General features: G+C 49.4%; 1 protein-coding gene across 1 annotated transcript in view; it reads left to right on the top strand.

Moving 5' to 3' along the window:
- The window catches only part of insrb (insulin receptor b), a 57315-nt gene that overhangs the window by 8670 nt on the left and 34843 nt on the right, over positions 1-13802 (top strand). Inside the window, exon 2 of the mRNA XM_027010688.3 lies at positions 6251-6799. Within this exon, the coding sequence (XP_026866489.2) occupies positions 6251-6799 (549 nt within the window). The remainder of the gene's footprint in view (positions 1-6250; positions 6800-13802) is intronic.

The raw sequence follows: 13802 nt of genomic DNA, 5'->3' as shown, positions 1-13802 counted from the left end.
CTCTCGCTGTTTCTCCCAGACCCGCTCAGGCAGGTGTGTGTCTGTGTCCACCAAGGTCATGGTTGCACCCAGCTGCCTTCAATTGTATTGGCGCTTGGGCTCCTCTCTGCCTTTTCGACCTGCAGTAATCTTCTCGCTCAGAAACGAGAAGATCTTGCAGGCTCTCTGCTGAGCGCGCCAGCTGCAGAGGACCGCGGGGAAACCGGTGCGGTCAGATGAGATGGACCATGCCGCACGTTCGGATCTAACCTGCGCTTATTCGACTTCTCGCGTCCTCCGGTACGAAACGCCACGCACAGCATCCAGAGCAGTCCGGAGGTCGTGCTTCTCGCTGGGATTACTTTCGGCCAAGAGGTCATACTTGGTGACCTGGGTCAAGTCCAGCAGCTCACCCTGCGCTGACACCAACACTGGAACATCCGTTTAGCTCCTGGTCTTGAAAACCAGACCGTAGTGATGACTGTTTGCGTAGTCTGGTAGTGCCGCATCACAACGATAGCGTTTTTCCTTCTTAAGCAGCACAAAATATGTTGTGTTGATTTAAGTTCAGACATATAAATAGGAGCAGTGTGCTATTTGATGATTTTTATTGTTTAATAATTATTTTTCTGTTAATTAAATAATTTCCTTCAATATTAGTAATGAGAATGTAGCAGATGATGATTTTTAAATTATGATTTTGGTTTTTTTGTGCGTTTTGAAGACATTTTTCCAGTTTCTATTTTTTCAGTCTCTGAAAGTCTTTCAGTCCCACAAAGTCTTGCCTTGTATCCTACACTGAAGTCCATACCTTCACCAGAGCCTATACTGCTCTTACAAATCTGTCTGGAGTTTTCACATGTCCAATTCTTTACATACATTATTCTAGATTTATTTCTTAGTTCCCTGTTAACCGCTTTAGCTCTCTGAGGATAACGGACCTCTGTTCAGATTGATTAGAATTGAACAATTCGACCTAAGAAAGGTCTTCTGGCGTCCTTGATGTGTTATCCGGTTGTCTCTCGAGCCCCGCCCCCAAACGCCAGCCTCCACCTGGCTTGGTCGCGAATCCCAAGAACCTCCCGAATAGCCGAGATGCCATATTCCATCTGGTTTTGGAGGGACAGGCTACAGGTAGCATACCGTGGCAGTCAGAGGCCCTGGGGTCATGGAGAAGCTGCGTTTGGAACTCTGGGAAATGTTTTCCAAAAGGACAACATTGACGAGCACAATAATTATGCCATTAAGTCACCAAGCCAGTCAGCGTATCGAGTTGGGTTTTGTTAGAGGAGAGGGGTCTTTTTGTTTGAACGGAATTTGAACTTCTTTTTTTTTTTGGAGTAAAGTAGATACCTAAAAAGAAAAAAGTTGGCAGTACTTGACTCTACTTGAGTTGTAACTGTGGTAATAAATCAGAAGCCCTTTCCACTGCCACACATGGCTTTATCTGCACACGCGAAGACGTGTGAAGACTCTAAATTTCATTGGGTTTGTTCTTTTGTGCTCTGCTTCTTAGTGGCCCGTGCTAAACGGGAATCCTTGGATTTGAAGTGTTTGTACATATACGTACATGGAATCCCATTTTTTTTTACCAGATGCTGTTTTGTGTGTGTGTGTGTGTGTGTGTTTGGCAAGCTAATTAAACATAGTGAGCTGTATGAATTGTGTATTTTAGTACTTCATGGGCTCTAACACAACTGTTTATGACAGTCCTTGAAACTGAAACCATCATCTCAGTCATTGGGTGTTTTGATGTTTGCATTACATGTTTACTTAACTTTGAATCAAGTTGAAAACAACGAGCAAACTCAGATATCACCTACTAAAGCACCGCCCCCTATTTTCAGGGAGGTCGTTTCGTTTCCTCCAGGGCACTTGCAGTGTATTACCTCGCGATGACCTCCCACCCCCGCGTGAGCTCATGTGTAACTGACACCCTTCCCCGAGAAGACGGCTCGCTGGGGCTTTGTCGGGGTTCACACTCGGGAGCCCAGCATGACCCTTTAGTTCCCTTTAGTTTCCTTTTAGAAGACCAGAGTCACAGTGAGCAAACCTGAACCAAAGTGGACAAACGCACGTGATTGCACAGGGCGTGGCCCGCGTGCTGGTGACCAGTGTTGTTACTAGAGCCACATTAAGACATTTTCTAAAAAAAAAAGTATTTAATTATATTTTAATTTGTGTTTTGGTTATTAGTTTGGAATACATGACTACAAAGGCTTCATTACCTTATGGACTTATGTTTGGGGTATTTTTCTCCACATATGACATATTCTTTCGTATATGACCTGGGGAAAATGGGTGACATTTTATTAGTTCCTCGGGGAAATTGCCATGTGGTTTGTACTTTTATTCTGTTCATCGATTGCTAGAGGCTCCTTGCATCTGCGTTTTCTGTAATGGCGTACTGCTGCTTCTTACCAGTGTACGGTGTACATCAAGTTCTTGGGCTGTTTAATTTTCAGCAGGGCACAGACGAGGGAGTCGGTCTACAAATCGATGAGTGTTTGACGCGGCGGTTGTTTTCGAGATGGGCCAGCAGTGTTTTTGTTTCCTGTTTTTTTTTTCCCCCAGGATCGGGTGTGGTGAGGCTCATTCTGTCGATCAGATCACAGACGATATTGTAGTACAGCACAAAGCGGTGACTAATTGTCGGCCGGCAGCTTTCTCCCCGAGGGACTCGGGACGCCGCCGCACGCGCTCGGCCGCCGGTCCGCCATCCAGCTGCCGCGCGCTCGGAGCCCGCGCTGCTCCAGTTTCCCTCCGCCGGATCCTGGCGGCAGGAGCGTATTCATTTCTCCGCGGGGAGTTTCGCGGCTAAAAATACAGCAGGGTCCCTTCTGCAAAGCGTCTGCGGCGGGCCGGCGCGTCCTCGCTCGCCTCTTCACCGTCCCATTCAGCTCTTCCTTCGCGTCCGAGCCGTTCATTCACCGCCCGGCTGAATGGAGGCCAAGCGCTGGAACGCTGGGAGGGGTTTAACCCGCAGGGCTCCCTCTGTTGGCTCCTCCCCCTCTGTTGGCTCCTCCCCCTCTGTTGGCTCCTCCCCCTCTGTTGGCTCCTCCCCCTCCTTTTAGGACTGGGCCTAGAAATTCGCAGACAGACCCTCTGTAATCCCCGCCTCTCAGAGGCGGTGGCCAATCAGAGATCTTATATCAGGAGCGCTTTAGTACCTGGGAAGTGGCCAGGTGCTTGTCAGTAGTTTGGCTGTTTAATCAGATTAGCAGTCGTGCGGGGGTGGGGCATAAGAAAAGGTTAACAATAGATTTTAAATACATTTTAAAAGGCAAAACGCAAAGAAACATGGAGAGGGAACTTTTAACCAGCGTCTGAACCGTAAGAGAGTCCCCCCCCCCCCCCCCTTTCGTGTTTAGTTTTTGAAGTTTAAAGGTAACGACGACGTAGACGTGGCGTGTCCCTTTGCACACGTTAACCCTTGCCCCAGGCACGGCTGATAAGAACGAGTGTTTACCCTTCAAACACAGGCTTCTCATTTCCGCTTCCGCTTGCTCTGCAAGACCCTCGAGTGGCGCTAAAAGAAGCGCGGCTTCTCTCTCCTGCGTGGCTGACACGGCCCGGAAAAGATACAGACGGCGCGATAAGCGACTGTCTAATCTCCACAAACTTCTGTGATCTCGGAGGATGAACAGATGTGATGTAACAGGACTTGCTAGCTAGCTGCCAGTGAGTGAAGAGAGCTGGCGAGCGTCTTTGTAAACAAAGCCGTAATATTGGACTATAGGCTACGCTCAGTGCAAAGCTCACAGTCCTGAAAAAAGACTCTTAAAGAGTCGCCACAATGCTTTTGGCCCGCGGGAAGACCCTGAAGCTTTCAGTCTAGATGTTTTAGCAACTGTTAATTTGCATCAGTCTCACACCCATGTGCCAGAGAGCCAGGTGTTGCAGGGTAGTCGTCTTGTTTAGTTTGGCTGTTTTCGGGGGGCCAGTACCCAGAGAACTAGGTTTCCTGTACCTACTTTGGGCAGGGGGTTGACATGCTGTCAACATATGTGCCATATGTTTTGAGAGCGATTGCAAGATTTTCAAAGTGCAGGTTTTTTTGTTTATTTGGTTGGGGGGGGTTGCAATCAGTTCCACTTGGTGCCAGTACAGTGTGTTTTGGAGGGTTTTCAGGGGAGAAACCTAGCCGCGGATCTGCTAGTTAAATAGCCGTTGCTCCATACAAGTGATGACACTAATGCTTTTGGTTTAAAGCTGCTCCCTTGAGGTAAACGAAGCTCTGGAGTGGCCAGCTTTTCTTTTCCTTTTTTTTTTTTTTTTTGCGCGAAAGCAATCTGTTTGCGCGTGCTGAGACTTGTTGCTATGGAGAGATGCTGCCTTTATGATGTTTACTTGAGTATTTCAAGGAAGCGGCTCTCCCACCGTGGGTTCTCTGCGCCTGGCTGTGGTGTTGCCGTGGCGCTGAACATCAGGTCCCAGCTTTGTCCGTATACCCGCAGAGTGCTAGGTTAATTATACTGGTTAAACTGTCCTGCTCTTTAGCACCGTGGACCTGAACTTCTCAGCCCCAGGCTTGGTGCCGCCTTTGTTTTTTTGCCCACGGGTAACTGTCTCCTGTACTTTTGATGCGAGGCCGTTGTGTTTGAACAGGGCAACTCTGAGGTGTCGTGAATATGGACTCCAGAATGGGCTATAGACTGCCAGCGTCCAGCCGCACTTTGGTGCCTTGTATACTGGTTTGTTTTCCGGGGGGTTCCTTGTTCCTTAGCTCTGGTAGGCAGACTGGACGAGCCTGCTTTCTGGATTAGAACTTGGGAAACCTTCCTGGTTTCCTCCTTACATACTCTTGCGTTCCAACATCACTCCACTGACCCCAGGGGGATGTTATTCTACACTTTGTACCATTTACAAACAAACAGTGAGTAGTGCTATAAATAGTCAGCGTGGTTGTTGCGTGTTGAATTATGGGTAGGCTCTCTATGTTCGCAGCGGGGAAATGACTGCGAGGAGCAGGCCGAGCTATCGGCACATGAGACGTGCAGCAGACGTGTGGGGACACGTCTACCTCAGGAGCAGAAAGGCCCCTACACGTGAGGCCTGATGTCTGCAGTGAGGCCGTGTCTGGCTAGGGTGTGGGGGCTTATCAATTTATTCATTCTTCATGCTTATGTATGTACACACGCACACACGTGTGCACACAATTATACTACGAAGACTTCCTTCACCTTATGCTGTGCATTGTAATAGTATTTCAGTGCACATCAACAATTGTTCTGTCTAGTGTGATGAATGCCATTGCTGGTGGGTTTGACTGCAGCAGACAGGGGTTTCAGCAAAGAGGGAGGAGTGTACATGGACTTGTAAGCAAGCGTGTTTTGTTTTGTTTTTTCCGTCTGTGTGCGCGCGCCTGTGTCAGCTGATTGGTGGTGCCTCACACCTTTTGTAAACTACAGCTCTCCCTCCCATCTTTCCTCGTTCGCGCGCTCGCTCAGCACCCAGAGACGAAGCCGCCACGTCCTTTGTTTTGTCTTGGCGTTTCCTCTTTACTTTTACAGGAGAGCAGATGGATTGAAGAGGACTTTCACTCACTGAAATGCACTCAGCAGGTTATGCAGAACGGATGCTTTCTGCGCGCTCCCCTTCAGATATTTTAAACAAACGTTGCTGAGGCCATATTTTGCAAAGATGTTTACTAGGGGGAAACGAACTGAACAGATATATCTCTCTGAAAAGCTCTTAAAAGTGTCTGATAATGAATAGCCAGTGAAGCAGCCTTGAAAGGAAATTAGCTTGATGTTCTCCATTAGCAGATACCCCCCCCATGCTGACACTCTCGCTCTCTGTGTCTCTCTCTCTCTCTCTCTCTCTCTCTCCTCATCAGTCTGCTGGGTAATGAATTCTCCTTGCTACTTAGCATGTACAAAGCTAAATTATAAAAGATGCAAGGGACGTGTGTCCCTAGCCACGAATAACGCTTCTAACCCTTTATTGTCCGTCTCTGGGCCTGTATTTTTGACGATGAACTCAAAAGCCAGGAGAATAATGTCTGTGATGAGCTGACACCACCATAATAAATATTAACTGATCAAAACAATTCCGCACTCAATTTAGCGGATTTATTTCATCTTTATTTTGTTGCGTTTGTGACGTTTTGTTTGAATTTGTTTGAGTGTTGCACTCCCCGTTGTTCCATAGTTTTCTTCAGGCCGTTGTCTTTTGTGGGGGGTTTTTTTCCCCCCGTTAGCAATTACAGTTCCTGTTGTGTAACTCACGCCAGACTTGCCCTCTGACCCGCCCTCTCTCCCCTCCGCAGTCTGCAGTAGCAAGGACATCCGCAACAACGTGACCAACCTGCACTCGCTGGAGAACTGCACGGTGATCGAGGGCCACCTGAAGATCCTCCTGATGTTCAAGACGCAGGCCGAGGACTTCCGCGCCCTCTCCTTCCCCAAGCTCGTGCTCATCACCGACTACCTGCTGCTCTTCCGCGTCTACGGCCTGGAGAGCCTGGGCAGCCTCTTCCCCAACCTGGCTGTCATCCGTGGCAATGCCCTGTTCTTCAACTACGCCCTGGTGATGTTCGAGATGCTCCAGCTGAAGGAGGTGGGCCTGCGCGGCCTGGTGAACATCACACGCGGCGCCGTGCGCCTGGAGAAGAACCCGGACCTGTGCTACCTCTCCACGCTCGACTGGTCCAAGATCCTCGACTCGGTGGAGGACAACTATGTCGTGGCCAACAAGAACGAGCGCGAGTGCGGCGACATCTGCCCCGGCACCATCGCCGGCAAGATCACGTGTGTCCAGACCACCATCAACGGCCACTTCGGCGAGCGCTGCTGGAACCAGGACCACTGCCAGAAAAGTGAGTTGTTTTGTTTTGGGTTTTTGTGTGTGTGTGTGTGTGTGTACCTCTCTCTCTCTCTCGTACGCTGTGATATGGGCCATATGCTCTGACAGGAAGTGTTGCTGTAGTGTTTTGGAAAAGTTGGTCTTCCACGATTAGTTTTTATTTATCACTTAGGAGTGTTTTGCATTCTTTTTCCCTTCCTTTCCGGTAAAACCTCACAGAAGACAATGAATGTTACAAAAGCCGGTTGTTTCTTCCTTGTGTGCCCACGCGACGTGGCCGAGGTGATGCTTAAACGCACCGATTTAGAAGCGTGCTTGCACTTTTACTAGTGTAGAAATATCACCCTGTGATTGATTTTGTCTCTCAAAGTTAGAAGTAATGGTGGTTTTCTCAGGAAATCTCACATACATGTGTCTTCGGTCTCCGTGAGCTGCTCGTAGGGTGGCGCGGTTGTGGGCCGACGTTTTAGATGCTGCACCCCGTCCCCCCGTCTCCGTTAGCTTTACTCGTACCTCGTAGTGAGCAGAGGCGGAGAGAGAGAGAGAGGGTGCACTAGTGTAGGGACAGCATGTGCCAGTACGAATCTTGCAGTCTCGTCTGCTGTCATCTCCTGCGCTTTCTGTGTCTCGGGGCTCCATGTGTGCCTTCCTGTCTGAGGGCTGTGTGTGTGTGTGCCTTCCTGTCTGAGGGCTGTGTGTGTGTTTTTCTGCCTGTCTGAGGGCTTGATGTATGTGTCTGAGGGTTCGATGTGTGTTTGAGGTCTTGGTATGTGTCTTTCTGCCTGTCTGAGGGTTTGGTGTCTCTGTGTGTGTGTGTGTGTGTGTCTGTGTGTTTGCCTGTCTAAAGGCTCCATGTTTATTTCCTGTAGTGTCTGAAGGTTTGGTGTGTCTGCCTGTCTGAGAGGATTCAGTCCCGTGTGCTTTGCTTCGTGTTGGCCCGGCCCACTACACCACTCTGCACGTAGCACAGCAGCAGAACAACGGAGCCCCTCCCATACAGCGGCCGTTACCTCAACACCGCAGTCCTGGTGGGACTTGGCCGCACCACACGAGCGATTAGCCGCCACGTGTCTCGCTGACGTTCTGAGGAGGAAGCCAAAGACGTCATTAGAGAAATGATTTAAATGCGAGTTATGGTTCGACTGGCTCGTCCTTCAGGGCCTTGAGGCGTATGACCACCACTTCTTTGATAACTGAGGTTTGTTCAGCTGTCCAGGGAATCCTGGCGGAATTCCCCTGAACCAGTTCCACGGTCGGGAAGGCGAGCGTCAAATTACGCGGCTTGCGTGGCTCCCTTTCTAATCAGCTGACCTGGGAACAGAATAATGCGCGCAGAGAGGCGATAATTTCTCAGAAGGTGGCGGGGAAAGTGGGCCTCCTCTCCAGCGCGTCGTGGGACGGGCACTGGGCCGCTCGAGCGTCGCAAAAAACAGGAGCCGTTTCTGGAGTGTGACGCAACGGTTCTGCTCGTGCTGGGGGAGGGGCGGCATAGGGGGCGGGGCCTGAGAGCCTAAGCAGAAGCGTACGTTACCCAGAAACACTGAAAACCTGGAGGGAGTCCTGGGAGCGAGAGTGCTTTTTCAAGTGCCCCAAAACGACTTGAGCAGTACGGGTTAAAAAAAAAAAAAAAAGTGGACATATTCTAGCAGAAACAGAGCAACTTCAAACCAAAAGTCATTTATTTAGTGCTTTTTACCACATGCTGTCATTAAAGCAGCTTTAAAAATGTTTGGTCCCGTGGCAACAGTGGCTAGGAAAACTCCACGGGTGAGGACTCGGACCCGAGGTAACCCAGTTTACAACAGTCTGTGCTCCGTTAAACTACAGGCTTCACTTACTGCTGAGGAAGAATATGGATATGAGTGCAAATTTATGTGAAGGCATCCATCACCATGGCAACCCCCCCCCCCACACACACACACACCTGAAGCGGTAGGGTCAGCTCCGCCCTGGCCACGCCTCATCTGAAGCGTTGGCTGTGTTCACAGCATGGGCTGAAAGGACGTCTTGAATGAATGAATGAATGAGTAACTTACGGGCGCGAGTGAACATGCGAGTGAAAGAAGTTCCTTCATCTCAGTTCGGAGTCTTCAGCACCGCGCCGTAGACGTCTCTGCCTTGAGGAGGAATTCGTCGGAATATCACTCCCTGTTCAGAAAACCCTTCACTTCAAGTTGAATGAGAAAGGGCATAATTATTATTCTTCAGGTAGTGTTTCCATAGCCTGTGTGTGTGTGTGTGCGCAGAACCCTGATGGTTATGGATCTGGAAGTTAATGTGACTCAGTCATGATAGCTCTGCATTCCTGCTGGTTCACTTGAGAAGCAAGTAAGAGTTCCCCAAAACGCACTTAACTCATTCAGATAAAAGGTGGTCTGTTTGTGGTAACGACAACGTGCGGCAGCCTTCTCTTTTTTGTTGTTGTTGTTTCTCTTCTTCTTCGTCTTCTTCTTCTTCGTCTTCTTCTGAACGTTACCGGATCAGTCTGCGTACGTATGGAGAGGCTCAGAGCCCAAACAGTAGATCTCCTGGTTAGATAAGGGAGATCTTTTTCCTCTGGTACACCGTGTTCTCTTACTACCAGTGTTGTTTGTCTGCATCCCCAGCAGAGCCTCTTCCGTAAGTGCTAGCTATTCAGGTCAGAGTTCAGCAGCAAGGAGCGCACGCAGTTATTGCGTGTTTTTTTTGTTTGTTTGTTTGTTTTTGTTTTTTATTTATTTATCAGGGTGGCAGGCAGAGTATTGTTCATTGTGGACTTCATTTTGGGTGTTTTTGTGAAATTGTATCTGTAATCTGACCCAGTAAACTGCTTGAGAACATCACCACTAAGGCGCGTACGTGTTTTTGTGTAAACCGTTTCGCCCGAGCGTGCGTGTTGGTTAAGCACGCTCAGACTGATTGCGTAATACGTTTGACTTGCATTTTTGCTTTAAAATAGGGCGGTCTTCTCCACCAGGGAGCTTGCGTTTTAACAGATGCCCACACTTGTGTTTACAGTGATGTATAGTGTGTATAGCCCGTACAGTGAGTACATCTTAACCCGAAAATCCCCCATCACTGACGTTTAGAAAACCTGTTTCTCTTTGTTCGTCCTTTAAGGTTTCCCTCCTTTTTCTGCGGCATTCCTTTCTAAACTTTCTTCTCTCGCTTGCGTTCGCTGTGCGACCCTGGAGGAGGATTAGGGAGGCGCTGAGCTCTGCACCCTGCAGACACAGCCCATAACGGGAGACCTCCTATGTTCCCGCGAGCTCCTTCGGCTTTGGGAACACTCCAGCGCCTGTGTCTGTCTCTCTCTCTCCTTCGAGTATGGAATTGGTGGGAAGATTTTGCAAGCCGTGATGTTACGAGTATTCGGGTGGTGGTTTGGATTTATCCATGTAGTGTTGGTTTTTGCTCCTACGTGCACAATAGAAAAGGTCGATCGCTCCATGCGACCTTTATTTATAGCCGCTGCCTTGCTCCCCGTCACGGGCCTCGTTAATTGCTGTGCGATCGCTCCTGATTTGTCAGTGGCTGGAGAAACTTGGCTGCAGCTCAGAACATCATGAGTTCAAATCCAGCTGAGGGCTAGCGGCGTGGTGTCCTTGGGCACGGCACCTGACTCCACAGAGCACCAGGGACGGCATGCAATGGTCCGCTGTGTACAGCTGTGTGTGTGTGTGTGTGTGTGTGTGTGTGTGATGTCATTTTCAGTATTGTACACCTAATCTAGTGTAGTTGGTCTGTATTTAGCGAGCTGTTGTCCTGTTGTTGTCTGTTAGGCGGCAGTATCGTCCTATCACGATAACACCACGTATGTTAGAACACTGTAATACGCCGTTTTGCCTGCGCAGTACACACAGCATTGGTTTTAGCATACGATATTGAATCCAAGAGAGGTGATGAGAGAGCTTTGCTCTTCTATCTCCCACACACACACACCTCACACACACACACACACACACACAGCGGCAGCTCTGCACCCAACAGTGGGCATGGCTGACTCATTCCACTGCTGGTCACCTTTGTGCTCTGCTAACACGTCTGGTATAAATCATGCCCTTAAAGCTGTGTTCACCAACCTGACATGACTCAGATCTAGGATTGTTTGCCTTAACGTGGTACAGATCAGATTTATTTTCAGGGTTGTGTGCACACACAAATCCAATATTTTCATATCCGATTTGAGTCAGTTTCATAAGTGGTCCTAGATCAGATTTGGATCTGATTTGTGGCCGTGCAACTGGAATGAAAACGATTAGATTGGAGTTTGTGGCTTTATGCCTGTACACATGTGCTCAGGGAGGCTGCCAGTCAGCACCAGATGCCCAGGACAGCAAGAGAAAACAACAAATGTATGTACACACGCACGCACACACACAGACACACACGTGTGCCCACACACACACACACACACACACACACACATAAATACGCGCGCACACACACACACACACACACACACGCACACACGCGTGCGCCCACACACACACACACACACACACACACACAAACCCGCAGTTACTTCCCTATGCCAATGCATAAAACCACTACAGTCATATATTGATTCATTTAGATACTTTTGCTTTGTTTTGCTCTCGGCGTCAAAGGGAGTTCCGGCCCCACTCAAACAGCGCCGTCCTTGTCTACCAAATCGCGGTCGAAAGTTCAAACTTGACGGTGACGTTTAGGACCCCTGTGTTTTTGGTCTGCTTTAGTTCCTTTTGCTGGGAACGTGAGTGTGAAGGCCCACGCTCAGTCCCGCAGCCCTGCGGGTGAGCAGAGGTTTAGCGGTGGGGTTTGTGTTCAGCGCCCTCGAGAGCTGCTCTCGCGCGCAAGGAACTGAAGTCAGCTCGGCACCTGAACTGCCCGCCTGTGCTCTCTTACAGTGCCACGTGCATCCATGTAATCTGCAGTTATACACCCGTGCGCCATGTGTACCGATGTGGGGAAGTCACTGTGTTTGTTTGGTCTGTTTGTGTGTATATCCCCGTCTGTAGAGAAGGTGGGAGGCTGGGCTCTGTAGAAAAGGGGAGAGTTTGTGTGTGTGTGTGTGTGTGTGTGTGTGTGGGGGGGGGGATGTGGGTGTGGTGGGCGTGACGCAGCTCGAGTGCCTTAGCTGTGTGCACAGGAAGTCAGGGGCCCCATGGGAGCAGGTGCTGGCGCTTGATCTGGGTGAACACTAGGGCGGCGCTGTCTACTGTGGGAGATAAGAAGCCCAAATGAGCGCAGCGCAGTAGGAGCAGAGGCCTCCGCCTCCCTGTCTGAACGAAGACTGTCCCGTCGGGCTTTCCTGTGACGGGTCATCGCGTGGTTTTTTTCTCGACACATGAGCGAGTCTCTTACGCCTTGGCTGGTCTCTGGAATTTCGGATGATCAGAAGAATCAGCTGCCTTTCTGCTGTTAGAGGGATTGTGAATTTTTTGTGTGTGTGTGTGTGTGTGTGGCAGCAGTATACTAGCTTGCTCTCATTATCTTAGAAGGAAACCCTGAGGGATAAGGAAGAGGCTCTGATCACCACGTTCAGTGACTGCTTTTAAATGCTGTATTTACGTAGCGTGCGCACGCACGCACGCACATGTTGGTCTCTCGCACAACTCGTCGTCACGAAAGCTCAGCACTGCGATGCTCTCAGAAAGAGGGAGAAATGTGTGCCCTGTCTCCGTGACAAACCGTGTACCACATTGGCAGACGCTTTCAGTTCCGATTCAGGTTGTGCTGCTGCCTTCCCGTGCGCAGTCCGGTGTTCCAAGGCCTCTTGCAGCTGGTATCGATGCCTCATGCCAAGGAAAACCAGACAGGCGGAGCAGCGGTCCGGGTGTAGCAGGCAAGGGTTCGTGCTAAGAGCTCAGCAAGTTATAAGTCCCCAGCAACAACATAAGCCAAATATTCAAAAGTTTTCTGATGTTCAGAATCAGCACATGAACTGTTCTTGCCGATTTAAAACCCCCTTTTTAAAAATAATGTATGCGCATATCTAATGCAATCATGTAAAATAAAATAAAAAACCTTCTGTAGTCTGGCCCAGTGTCCTACTCACAGTAATGAAATGAAGATGATGCATCAAATACAACACACACACACACTTCTTTAGTGCGTGTTTGTTTCGCACCCACCGCTGTTGGATTGGTGGAAATACGGAGCACATGTGGTAAATCCGGTCAGACATGGTTTTTGGTGTTCGTGATGAACGTGGGAACGAGGCAGCACCTGTAATCACACCCACCGTGAGCAGAAAGGTAAGAACATGTGGAGGGTCACCAGCTCAGGTGGTGACACGCACCACGTTCACTAGTGTAGTTTCGCTGACTCCCTCTCGCGCGCGCGTGGAGACGGCGGCGGTTACTGCTGCGCTTTCCGCACGGTTTTTGTTCCCGTGCGCAAGTACAATCCAGCCAACCGTGACTCTCGCGTGCAGCACGAACCCCAGCCTTGTTTGGTGAGTGCGAGGTTTCTTTGGGAGAGCACGAGGTTGGCGGAGGTTTTGAGGAAAGAGAGCGAAGACCCTTAACCCTCAATTGCTCAAGTTGTACTCAGTCATCATTGTAAGTCGCTTTGCATAAAAGCGTCAGCTAAATGCCGTAAATGTAGCACACAAAACGTTAACGTCGTTACGTACTAACAGGAAGTGAGCAAACGTTGCTATGCCAGTGTGTCATTGAGTTCAGACCCGACATGGCTATTAGAATAGTGATGCTCGATATTTTACATCATTGACCAGATTAGCTGCATTTTGCTGCCTTCAGCTACCCAGGTAGCCAATGAGCCTGCTTTTCAAAGGCCAAGCACTGAGCTAGGTGGCGACTCTGTTTATACTACTACTGTGCTATATCTTAATACATTAGTGATCATGTTCATCTACATTTTCACACTACGACTATCACATTTATAGTTTTTGAGCGTTGGACCCAAGTATCGGTTCTCGGCATCCTCGATTACCAATCAATATCGGCCCAAAAATCCCCCCTCTGTATCGCACGACCCCTAGTCAGCGGAGGACCTGACGTCCTGTCCGGGGCAGGCGGGAGGGGGCGGCC

The sequence above is a fragment of the Electrophorus electricus genome, chromosome 26, assembly GCF_041902795.1.
Source record: "Electrophorus electricus isolate QZ-2024a chromosome 26, ASM4190279v1, whole genome shotgun sequence".
In the NCBI taxonomy this organism is placed as follows: Eukaryota; Metazoa; Chordata; class Actinopteri; order Gymnotiformes; family Gymnotidae; genus Electrophorus; species Electrophorus electricus.
The sequence above is the reverse complement of the archived record's forward strand: the minus strand, read 5'-3'. Positions and strand labels throughout refer to the sequence as shown.